Genomic DNA, 12,197 nt, shown 5'->3' on the forward strand with positions numbered 1-12,197 from the left:
TCGTATTCCGCCCGCCTCGGCCTCCCAAAGTGCTGGGATTACTGGCGTGAGCCACCGCGCCCGGCGAGTTAGGTTTCTAAATCCAAAAGGTTTTTAGTAATTAGTGGTTTTGTTTACCTTGTTTGTTTGCTTTGACGTGCAGAATCGCCGAAATTTTTCTACCACAGAAGAGTGATTAATCTGTAGGCACTGATAACTTTTTAAGTTTTATTCTTAACCAGAAGAAAGATTACTATTTTCTGAGAAGTCTTTAATAATTTTTTTTTAAGACAGTCTTTCTCTGTCGCCCAGGCTGGAGTGCTGTGGTGCAGTCTCGGCTCCCTGCAACCTGTGCCTCCTGGGTTCAAGCGATTCTCCTGTCTCAGCCTCCCGAGTAGCTGGGATTACAGGCGCGCGCCACCATGCCTGGCTGATTTGTGTATTTTTTTTTTTTTAGCCGAGATTGAGTTTCGCCAGGTTGTTTTGGTTATGTTGGCCAGGCTGGTCTGGAGCTCCTGACCTCAGGTGATCCGCCCACATCGGCCTCCCAGAGTGCTGGGATTACAGGTGTAAGCCACCGCGCCCGGCCCTGCTATGAATTTTTTTTTTTTTTTTTTTGAGATAGAGTTTCACAGTGACGTGATCTCAGCTCACTGCAACCTCCACTTCCCGGGTTCAAGCGAGTCTCCTGCCTCAGCCTCCCGAGTAGTTGGGATTCCCGCCACCACACCGGGCTAATTTTTTGTATTTTTAGTAGAGACGGGGTTTCACCATTTTGGGCAGGCTGGTCTCAAACTCCTGACCTCAGGTGATCTGCCCGCCTCAGCCTCCCAAAGTGCTGGGATTACAGGGGTGAGCCACCGTGCCTGGCCTTATGCTGGTTCCTTTTTAAGTGCTTTTCTTCTACCCTTTTGTGCTCTTCTCCACCTGTCTTATTCATGTATTAAGATTCATCTTAGCTCCCCTTCACACCTTCCCTGATCTTTCAGAATTGGAAGATCTCATTGAATTGGTTACTTTATATGTTCCTGAGATTTTTACTTTTCCTTCTACAGTACTTAGTCATGATCAGTTGAAATGAAAACACCAATCCATGTGTTCAGTCAGTATTTGCTTAGCACCCACCCTCTTTGTGTCTAGGAACTGGACAACAATGGGGAACAAAACACACATGCCCTCATAGCCAGTGGAATGATAGGAAAAATCATGTTACCAGCTTGCTTTGTCAGTTTCCCTCAGTTTTCTTAAAGAAAGGAGTTAAGGCAGGAATTTATCATGTACTAATGATTTTATTAAGTACTCGAATAAATCTTTGAAAGAAATATGCCTTTTTTTCTTATAGCAGTCCTGAGAATTGATCCCAGTGTTACTGACTATTCAGTTTAGTGCTCCAACTTTATTTTTATTTATTTATTTATGTATTTTTAGTTTTTCTTAGTGCTCCAACTTTAATAGTTCTGTTTCTGTACAGATTACCTTGAAACTTGAAAAGAGTAATTAGTTTTCTGTAAGACAGCATTTGGGACTGTTAAATTTCAGTAGTTCTAATCATTCCAACTTAAGATTTTTTTTTTCTAGGCTATCTTCCGACATTCTTCCTCTTTCTGATTCTATCCCCATCTATCAAAAAATCAGAAGTTAAAAAAAAAAATTAAGTAGTTACTCCACGCCCAGGTGCTAGTTATCTGTGGGCTTATGAGGAATGTAACTATCTTTTGACTTTGTTATCAGAACAGTGGAACAGAATTTTTTTTCTATTAATATGCAGGGCAGTCTGGGAATATTTAATTTTTTTTCTTCTTGAAAGAGATTATGATACTTCTGCCATTTAATACCAAGATAAGCAATTCTATCTTGAAGATTTTTTTAAACCGTCTTAACTATTTTTTGTACGTGCTTTCCTGATAGCAGTGTAAGGTCCACATGACATCTATATGTGTTCTGTCTGTTAGCGTTTTCATGATGGCAACTTTGAAACCTGAGATCACTCTGTAATTTAAAAACAAGGCAGGGAGCTGTGGCTTCCACGTGTAATCCCAGCACTTTGACAGGGGTATTGCTTGAGGCTCATTTTGGGCCAGCCTGGGCAACGTAGTGAGACCTTGTCTCTACAACAAAATTAAAAAGTAGCCAGATGTAGTCATGTGTGCCAGTAGTCCCAGCTACTTGGGAGGCTGAGGTGGGAGGATAACTTGAGCCTAGGAAATCAAGGCTGCAATCAGCTTTGATCATGCCACTGCACTCAGCCTGGGCAAGAGAATGAGACTCTGTCTCAAAATAAAATAACATGATATCACTTTTATTTTATCTATTACAGGTTGTTAAAAAAGCAGACATGATCAACAAAAATATGACTCATCAGGTCCAAGCTGAGAGAGATGCACTGGCACTAAGCAAAAGCCCATTCATTGTCCATTTGTATTATTCACTGCAGTCTGCAAACAATGTCTACTTGGTGAGTAAATAATTTTTATGTTGTTTCTTTATCCATTAAGCAGTCATTGAACCTAGTGATTTAAGAGAACCATGTTTTGGTTCAGAGTACTTGCATTTGAATTCTGGCTGCACTCACTACCTTGGCAAATTTACCTGTTATATTAGTTAGAGTTCTCCAAAGAAAAAGAACCAATAAGATATATGCATACGGTGCGTGTGTATGTGTATGTATATGTACATAGAGAGACAGGCCAAGGGGCCATGGCTCACACCTGTAATTCAAGCACTTCGAGAGGCTGAGACAGAAAGATCACTTGAGGCCAAGAGTTCAAGACCAACTTGGGGAACATAAGGAGACTCCATCTCTACAAAAAAATTAAAGTAAAAATTAGCTGGGCATGGTGGTATGCAGCTAGCTAATAGAGATACCATTGCACATAATTGCACCCCAGCCTGAGATAGAGTCTCCCTCTGTTGCCCAGGCTAGACCGCAGTGGTGCAATCTTGGCCACTCTGCACCTCCTGGGTTCAAGCAATTCTCGTGCCTCAACCTCCCAAGTAGCTGAGATTACAGGCCCAGCTAATTTTTTGTATAAATTAGCTGCCACCAGGCCCAGCTAATTTTTTGTATTTTTAGTAGGGACGGGGTTTTGCTATGTTGGCCAGTCTAGTCTCGAACTCCTGGCCTCAAGTGATCTGCCCATCTTGGCCTCCCAAAGTGCTGAGATTATAGGCGTGAGTCACTGTGCCCAGCCTAAACAGTTTAATTTTTAATTAAAAACTGTTATGGCAACATGAATAAACCTAGTATTAATGTATTACGAGTAATAGCAAGAAAAGGTCGTTTCGTTACAGAGCCATGCCAAATACTGTAACTGTAATGCCCAAATACTAGATTTTTAAAGTAATCATATTGTTTTTATTTCACAATATTAAATTCTTTTTTGAAAGGTAATGGAATATCTTATTGGGGGAGATGTCAAGTCTCTCCTACATATATATGGTTATTTTGATGAAGAGATGGCTGTGAAATATATTTCTGAAGTAGCACTGGCTCTAGACTACCTTCACAGACATGGAATCATCCACAGGTAAAGACTGACTTCTCCAAATTATTACTTAAAAATTCAAGTAATCAAATTACATATTTGAGTCTCAGATATTCACAGTAACCACTTGCACTTATTTCCAGGTTATCTAAAGTTTACTAGTAACTTGTATTCATTTAGAAATTAACTCTTCTTTCATCTCCCTGTGTTTTTTAAAACATATTGCTTTGAACATGAGTATAGCATGTATTTATTTATTTTTGTATTTACATATTTATTTATTTTTTTCTTTGTTGAGACAGGGTCTCACTTTGTCATCCAGGTTGTGCAGTGCAGTGACTTGACCTTGGCTCACTGCAGCCTCGACCTCTGGGTCTCAAGCAATCCCCCTGCCTTAGCCTCCCAAGTGTCTGGGACTAGAGGTGTGTGCCATTACTCTTGGCTTTTTTTTTTTTTTTTGTAGAGACAAGGTTCCCAGGCTGCTCTTTAACTCCTGGGCTCAAGGGATCCTCCCACCTCAGCCTCCCAAAATGCTACGATTACAGGCATGAGCTACCACGGCCCACTAAGTATGGCATTTTATGTGAAGAGTATTGAATCCTTTCCGCTCCTCTGCATTATACAAAAGTGGTATATTTTGTAGTCCAATTGATTTACAATGTTTTTCTCTATGCAAAGAAAGTCAGATTAAGTGACTTATTAAATCTCAATCTTACCTTCCTTTAAGAAGGTAAATGTAGGCCAGGTGTGGTGGCTCATACCTATAATTCCAGCACTTTGGGAGGCTGAGGCGGGCGGATCACCTGAGGTCGGGAGTTTGAGACCAGCCTGGACAACATGGCGAAACCCTGTCTCTGCTAAAAATACAAAAATTAGCCGAGTGTGGTGGTGGGTGCCTGTAATCCCAGCTACTCGGGAGGCTGAGACAGGAGAACTGCTTGAACCCGGAAGGTGGAGGTTGCAGTGAGCCGAGATTGTGCCATTGCACTCCAGCCTGGGTGACAAGAGTGAAACTCCATCTCAAAAAAAAAAAGAAAAGAAAAAAAAGAAAGTAAATGTAAATTTGAACTGGCTTGAGGTTGATTTTATCTAATAAGGTTTCTTTATTTTAATGGAATATCTAACCAATGATACCAAAGATAATCTAGTATTAATTTATCTTTTTTGTAGATTCTGATAAACAGTACGAAAGATGTTTTGCTTTTGAGAGATGTTTTCTGTACTTTTCAAAGCCATCAATGAGTATCTTTATTTTGGAGGAAATAAATAGGGTTTGCCTCCTTTGTAACTCTTTTTTTCTGGAAATTCTAACATTAAAACTAGCCCTTTTTTGGTTATCTAATATTTGCCTTTTGTGTGTGCAGGGACTTGAAACCGGACAATATGCTTATTTCTAATGAGGGTCATATTAAACTGACGGATTTTGGCCTTTCAAAAGTTACTTTGAATAGAGGTAAGAAAAATATCAAGTAAGTACTTTTTTAAAACATCCAACAGGCCAGGCGTGGTGGCTCACACCTGTAATCCCAGCACTTTGGGAGGCCAAGGCGGGCAGATCACCTGAGGTCAGGAGTTAGAGACCAGCCTAGCTAACGTGGCAAAACCCCATCTCTACTAAAAATACAAAAATTAGCTGGGCGTGGTGGTACGCGCCTGTAATCCCAGCTACTAAGGAGGCTGAGGCAGGGAGAATCACTTGAACCCAGGAGATGGAGGTTGCAGTGAGCTGAGATCCTGCCATTGCACTCCAGACTGGGAAACAAAGTGAAACTCTGTCTCAAAAAAAAAAAGTCCAACTAAAAATAAATATAAAAAATTTAAAAAATGAAAAGTCTAACAAATTATAGAGACTACATTTCATTAACTTCCACTGTTTTCTTTGTTAGTTTACACTAAATAAAATTTGTTATTTATCCCAGAATAGGCTAGAAAGGTATAACGGGTTCTTTTTTCCACTGAAGATGAAAAATAGGAGTGATTATTCTTGGCTATTCAGAGGTCCTTGAAGGTCCTTTGATCTTCACAAAGGAACTCACAATTTCTGTTTTTCTGACTTTTATCCCGAGTGAAATTGATTCTTACCAATTAAGCATCAGTAAAATGACCAGAATAACTATAACATGATGAAGGGTTAATAACTGAAAACATATTCAAATATACACGGCCACCACTAAGACCTTGATCAACAAAAGGACAAAGAAAATGAATACACAGTTAACACATATATGTATATATGGGACTGTGTTCTTTTCACTAGTAGTAGTTAAATAAATGCTAATATAAGAAAGAGTAAATGAACCATCTTACACTATTAAACGGGCAAAAGAAAGGAATACTGATGGTCCAGTTAGTAATACTACCAAAAAAGCACACTAATATTTTTCTGGGGGCATTGTAAATTAGCATAGTGCTTTCTGGAGGAAATCTGCCAATATGTTTTTAAATATAAAAGTTTTTAATTCTCTTTGATCTAGTGGCTTATGCTTTGGAATTTATTCTAAGGAAATTGTTCAAATGAACAAAATACACATAAATGAAATCACTTGTAGCAGCATTGTTTCTAATAGGGAGAAACTAGAAATTACTTAAGTTCATCATAGGAACATGGATAAATGATTGATTATCAACTTAGAAACATATTGTATTCTTGGCTGGGTGCCGTGGCTCATGCCTGTAATCTCAGCACTCTGGGAGGCCGGGGCGGGTAGATCACTTGAGGTTGAGGTCAGGAGTTCTAGACTAGCCTGGCCAACCTGATGAAACCCCATCTCTACTAAAAATACAAAAATTAGCTGGGTGTGGTGGCACGCGCCTGTAGTCCCAGCTACTTAGTAGGCTGAGGCAGGAGAATTGCTTAAACCTGGGAGGCAGAGGTTGCAGTGAGCCAAGATCATGACACTGCACTCTAGCCTGGGGGACAGAGCGATACTCCATCTCGAAAAAAAAAGAAACATATTGTATTCTCTATTAGAAAGTGTAGACGGATGGGAAAGTATTAATAATGAAAATAACCAGAAATTGGACTTAAAAACTCTGGAATTATAACTATTAATATTTGAAAATATATGCAGATCTACAATTCTTCATGTGGAAGTACAAAGTTCAACAGTTATGAATACCTAAAACTTTTTACTAAGTTTGGTAAAATCTGATCTATGCTGATGTAGGGGTATTTATAGTCTTTTGTTTGTTTGTTTGTTTTGGGATGGGGTTTTTGCTCTGTTGCCCAGGCTGGAGTGCAATGGCGTGATCTCGGCTCACTACAACATCCACCTCCCGGGTTCAAGCAATTCTCCTGCCTCAGCCTTCTGAGTAGCTGGGATTATAGGTGCCCGCCACCACGCCCAGCTAATTTTTGTATTTTTGGTAGAGACACAGTTTCACCATGTTGGCCAGGCTGGTCTCAAGCTCCTGACCTCAGGTGGTTCACCCGCCTCGGCCTCCCAAAGTGCTAGGATTACAGGCATGAGCCACCGTGCCTGGCCAGGGGTATTTATAGTCTGTTGATTCCAGTTCATGTGATTATTCATATGATTTGCCACTAGGGATATTTCATAATATGCAGTATATTTACCACATTACTTTTCTAAAATCTAAACATTTTTGAATTGTGATTTCAAAGAAATCTGACTTTGAAATCTTATTTCGAAATCTGATTCTAAGGATTTCAGATAAGCTATTGGAAAATATCACAAATGACAAAAATTTTGCATTAAGATAAAATTGTTGATAAATTTAAGTCACTTTGTTTATCATAAGGGTCTAATTTTAATAAAACTTTTTTTGTAAAATATCATATACGTGTATTATTATTATCACTTCATCAATGTGAGGCATAAATGACATTTGTTGTTAAAACTTTCAGTATACTTTCATTTATTTACTTATTTGTTATTTTTTTTTTCTTTGAGACAGAGTCTCGCTTTGTTGCCCGGGCTGGAGTGCTGGAGTGCAGGGGCACAATCTAAGCTCACTGCAAGCTCCACCTCCTGGGTTCACGCCATTCTCCTGCCTCAGTCTCCTGAGTAGCTGGGACTACAGGCACCCACCACCACGCCCGGCTAATTTTTTGTATTTTTAGTAGAGATGAGGTTTCACCATGTTAGCCAGGATGGTCTTGATCTCCTGACCTCGTGATCCACCCACCCTGGACTCCCAAAGTGTTGGGATTACAGGCGTGAACCACCGCGCCCAGCCTATTCATTCATTTATTTATTTATTTTGAGAGGGAGTCTTGCTCTGTCACCCAGGCTGGAGTACAGAGTACAGTGGCATGATCTAGGCTCACTACAACCTCTGCCTCCCAGGCTCAAGCGATTCTTGTCCCTCAGCCTTCCGAGTAGCTGGGACTAGAGGCATGAGCCACCACACCCAGCTAATTTTAAAAAGTCCTATAAGAACATTAGAGTTCTGGGATTATTTTTGTTTGTTTAAGAGACAGGGTCTCACTGTATTACCCAGGCTGGAGTGCAGTGATGTGATCATAGCTCACTGTAGCCTTGAACTCCTGGGAAAAGCAATTCTCCCACCTCAGCCTCCCTAGTAGCTGGGACTACAGGTGCTTGCCACAATGCCCAGCTAGTTTTTAAATTGTAGAGATAGGTCTCACTATGTTGCCTAAGCTGGTTTCAAACTCCTGGGCTCATGGGATCCTCTCCATTTGGCTTCCCAAAGTGCTAGGATTACCGATGTGAGCCACCATGCCTGGATAAGAACATTAGACTTCTCTTACCATTTTTTATATCTAAGTGGAATAGTATAGTATTATGTGTCAGTGTTGAATTATTTTAAAATATTATGCACTGAAACATGCTAATAATCTGGGTCAGTTTCTATCTTGACCTAGGCTTAAACATATTAGCTAACGTGGGGGGCCTAAAATTAATATTGATTCCATACCATCTCCTTATTTATTTATTTAGTTTTTGAGATAGAGTTTTGCTCTGTCGCCCTGGTCAGAGTGCAGTAGCGCGATCTCGGCTCACTGCAACCTCCGCCTCCCGTGTTCAAGTGATTCTCCTGCCTCAGCCTCCCGAGTACCTGAGATTACAGGCGCCCACCACCAAGACCAGCTACTTTTTGTATTTTTAGTAGAGACAGTGTTTCACCATGTTGGCCAGGCTGGTCTCGAACTCCTGACCTCAAGTGATCCATCTGCCTCAGCCTCCCAAGGTGCTGGCATTATAGGTGTGAGCCACCGTGCCCAGCCACTGTCTCCTTTTTTAACATTTGGTTTACAAAAAATTATTTTGTTGTCATATACATAACATTCATTTTTAGTCAATGGGAGGTAAAGGTTTTAAATACATTTATATACTTTTCTTTGCATACATAGATATTAATATGATGGATATCCTTACAACACCATCAATGGCAAAACCTAGACAAGATTATTCAAGAACCCCAGGACAAGTGTTATCGCTCATCAGCTCGTTGGGATTTGTAAGTACTTGAGAAGAAAATTAACATGACATACCCCTTCATGATCACCACTTAAAATTTAAAATCACCTTTAAAAAAAAAGATCAAAATAGATTTAAATATCAAGCATTTGGATTTACTTTAACAGTTTGTCTACTTAGGTGGTACAACAGTCTATGTACTTAGGTGGTGTTTTGGGGAAGGTAAACCTGTTTTTATTTTTCTCTTTTTAATAGAACACACCAATTGCAGAAAAAAATCAAGACCCTGCAAACATCCTTTCAGCCTGTCTGTCTGAAACATCACAGCTTTCTCAAGGACTCGTATGCCCTATGTCTGTAGATCAAAAGGACACTACGCCTTATTCTAGCAAATTACTAAAATCATGTGAGTATAAAAGAAAAGGTAGGCCAGGCGCAGAGGCTTACACCTGTAATACTACCACATTGGGAGGCTGAGGCAGGATTTCTTTCTTTTTGAGACGGAGTCTTACTCTGTCATCCAGGCTGGAGTGCAATGGCGCGATCTCGGCGGCTCACTGCAACCCAGGAGTTCAAGACCAGCCTGGGCAACAAAGTGAGACTTCATCTCTACAAAAATTAGCTGGGCATGTTGGTGCACACTTGTGGTCCCAGCTACATTGGAGGCTGAGGCAGGAGGATCGCTTGAGCCCAGGAGGTTGAGGCTGCAGTGAGCCTTAATAGCGCCATTGCACTCCAGCCTTGGTGACAGAGTGAGACGCTTCCTCAAAAAAACAAAAAATGCCCCAAAATTCAAAACATTTTGAGTACCAACATGACACCCAGCAGTTTGGGCAGCCGAGGCGGGCGGATCCCTTAAGGTCAGGAGTTCGAGACCAGCCTGGCCAACATGGTAAAACCCTGTCTTTACTAAAAATACAAAAATTAGCTGGTCGTGGTGGTGGGCACCTGTAATCCCAGCTACTCAGGAGGTTGAGGCAGGAGAATCGCTTGAACACAGGAGGCGGAGGCTGCAGTGAGCTGAGATCATACCACTGTGCTCCAGCCTGGGTGACAGTGAGACTGTCTCAAAACAAACAAGCAATTTACCATTATTTATTTGCTTTATCCAGTAGTATTTTTTAAAAATCCCTTGTAAGTGTGTATAATTGACATTTGTAAGCGCATAAACCTCAGTGTTAATAAATACAAGTTGAATTAAATACAAGTGTTAAATACAAGTTGAATTGAGTAAATGTAGTCATATTCTAACTTTATAGCACGTCTGGATATATCACATCAATAATGTTCCTTTGTCAGGAATGGGTTCAAATTGGATGATAGATATTCCAAATTGATTTGCTCCTAGTTATACATTAATTTGGTGGTTCATACCTGTAAGTACAGCACTTTGGGAGGCTGAGGTGAGAGGATCACTTGAACCCAGGAGTTTGAGACCAGCCTGGGCAATATAGTGAGACCCCCATCTCTAGAAAAAATTAAAAGCATTAGCCAGATTTGGTGGTCCTCACGACTCAGGAGGCTGAGATGAGAGTATCGCTTGAGCCCAGGAGGTCAAGGCTGCAGTGAGAGTAATCATACCACTGCACTCTAGCCTGGATGACAGAGGGAGATCCTGCCATGAATTAGTCAATCAATCGACCATTCCCTTGTTCTTATTCTTTACTGAATGAATGTTAAGGGGATTTTGTTCGGTTCTAACTTTCATAGCAGTACTTGTATCTAAACATAGTGGGATATGTTTAGATATATTAATAGTATATGTATCTAAACATAATGGGAAGCATGCCAGCTGTTCTTGTGGACTAGATAGTGTTTACAAAGAAATAGTTCTGATATGTAATTCTTAATACATATTAATATGTAATTCTTGATACTTTGCTTAATTATATGTAAAGATTCAGGTTCAGTAAGGAACTAAGAAAGCTGTAACATAGAATTCAATATTGTCTCTTCTCTATAGGTCTTGAAACAGTTGCCTCCAACCCAGGAATGCCTGTGAAGTGTCTAACTTCTAATTTACTCCAGTCTAGGAAAAGGCTGGCCACATCCAGTGCCAGTAGTCAATCCCACACCTTCATATCCAGTGTGGAATCAGAATGCCACAGCAGTCCCAAATGGGAAAAAGATTGCCAGGTTTGAGGGACATTTATCTTAATGAAAATCAATTATGTATGTCAAATGAATGTTAGAAATATTATACCTTTTCATATAAATTCCATAAAGAAATGAAATTGTTACATGAATGGCAGTCATAGTATTAATCAGAAATTCATTTTCCTGCACATTCTGTCAAATTCTTTTGAAATATTTCATTTCTCATTCAATTGTGACATTGTTCTTACTTGATTATATAATGAGATTCTTGCAGTAAATTGATAATAAATGCTTGGCTTCTGTGTATCTAGGTGGACCTCACTTGTTTTTAGAAGTCCTTCCCATGATACAGACATTGGCTTGTTGGTTTTGTTTTATTTTGTTTTTAACCTATGTCATTTAAAAACTCATATTACCTCCTTCTATACTGTTTCCTGTCAGTTTCTTGTTTAATGGAATGGTAACTCTTCTGGATCAGAAATAGCTTTTAGACCAGAAAGGTAATGTGGGTGTGCCCTTAAAGTGTCTATTCTGAGGATATTGCTTGCCAAATGAATGGATTTACTTAAAGTCACTTTACTTAACTTACATATTGTTTTTGCCTTTTTAAACAGTTATTAGAGCTAAGAGATATTAAAGGTGGTAGGAACTAAAATTTAAAATCATAATAAGGTTTCCTTCATAGAAGGCTGATAAAATAATGATAAATTAGGATAACACTAATATCCAAAGAATAAACCTTTTATTTGCTAAAATAATTTTGATTCTATTTGCTGCTTATTCTCAGCAATAGAATTTTATTATTATTGGATATTTGTATTTTATAAGCAAGATCAAATTAACGTTTAACTAAGGCAGAGTTTCTTAATCTTTTTTCCTTCTCTCTTTGTAAAGTAAAGGTACTATATGCTGCAAGATAAACAGATTTCCATTCCCAGTACTATTACTGCACTCCTTTCCTATTGAAGAAAACATATTGTTTACTATTTCAAATTATACACAGCTTTACTATCCTCCCACTTCTGCATCCCTGAGGGATGCACCAATGGGATTATAGTGGTGCTTCTCAAGTTATGATCAGAGGAATGATAAGGCACCCTCTGAAAAACCTTACACTGATCCCCACATGCATCATTTTCTGTGCTTACAGATCAGTGAGATATAATTCAAGAATATCCTTTTTTAGGCCAGGCGCGGTGGCTCACGCCTGTAATCCCAGCACTTTGAGAGGCTA

At 39.6% G+C, this 12,197-nt stretch overlaps 1 protein-coding gene across 11 annotated transcripts in view; it reads left to right on the forward strand.

The window, feature by feature from the left end:
• The window catches only part of MASTL (microtubule associated serine/threonine kinase like), a 32,841-nt gene that overhangs the window by 2,437 nt on the left and 18,207 nt on the right, over positions 1-12,197 (forward strand). For all 11 annotated transcript variants that reach the window (XM_063780550.1, XM_054660881.2, XM_063780546.1 and 8 more), the window contains exons 2-7: positions 2,297-2,434; positions 3,367-3,506; positions 4,829-4,917; positions 8,800-8,906; positions 9,122-9,272; positions 10,830-11,002. In XM_063780550.1, coding sequence (XP_063636620.1) covers positions 2,297-2,434; positions 3,367-3,506; positions 4,829-4,917; positions 8,800-8,906; positions 9,122-9,272; positions 10,830-11,002 — 798 coding nt within the window. The remainder of the gene's footprint in view (positions 1-2,296; positions 2,435-3,366; positions 3,507-4,828; positions 4,918-8,799; positions 8,907-9,121; positions 9,273-10,829; positions 11,003-12,197) is intronic.

Source organism: Pan troglodytes, chromosome 8, assembly GCF_028858775.2.
Source record: "Pan troglodytes isolate AG18354 chromosome 8, NHGRI_mPanTro3-v2.0_pri, whole genome shotgun sequence".
Classification (NCBI taxonomy): Eukaryota; Metazoa; Chordata; class Mammalia; order Primates; family Hominidae; genus Pan; species Pan troglodytes.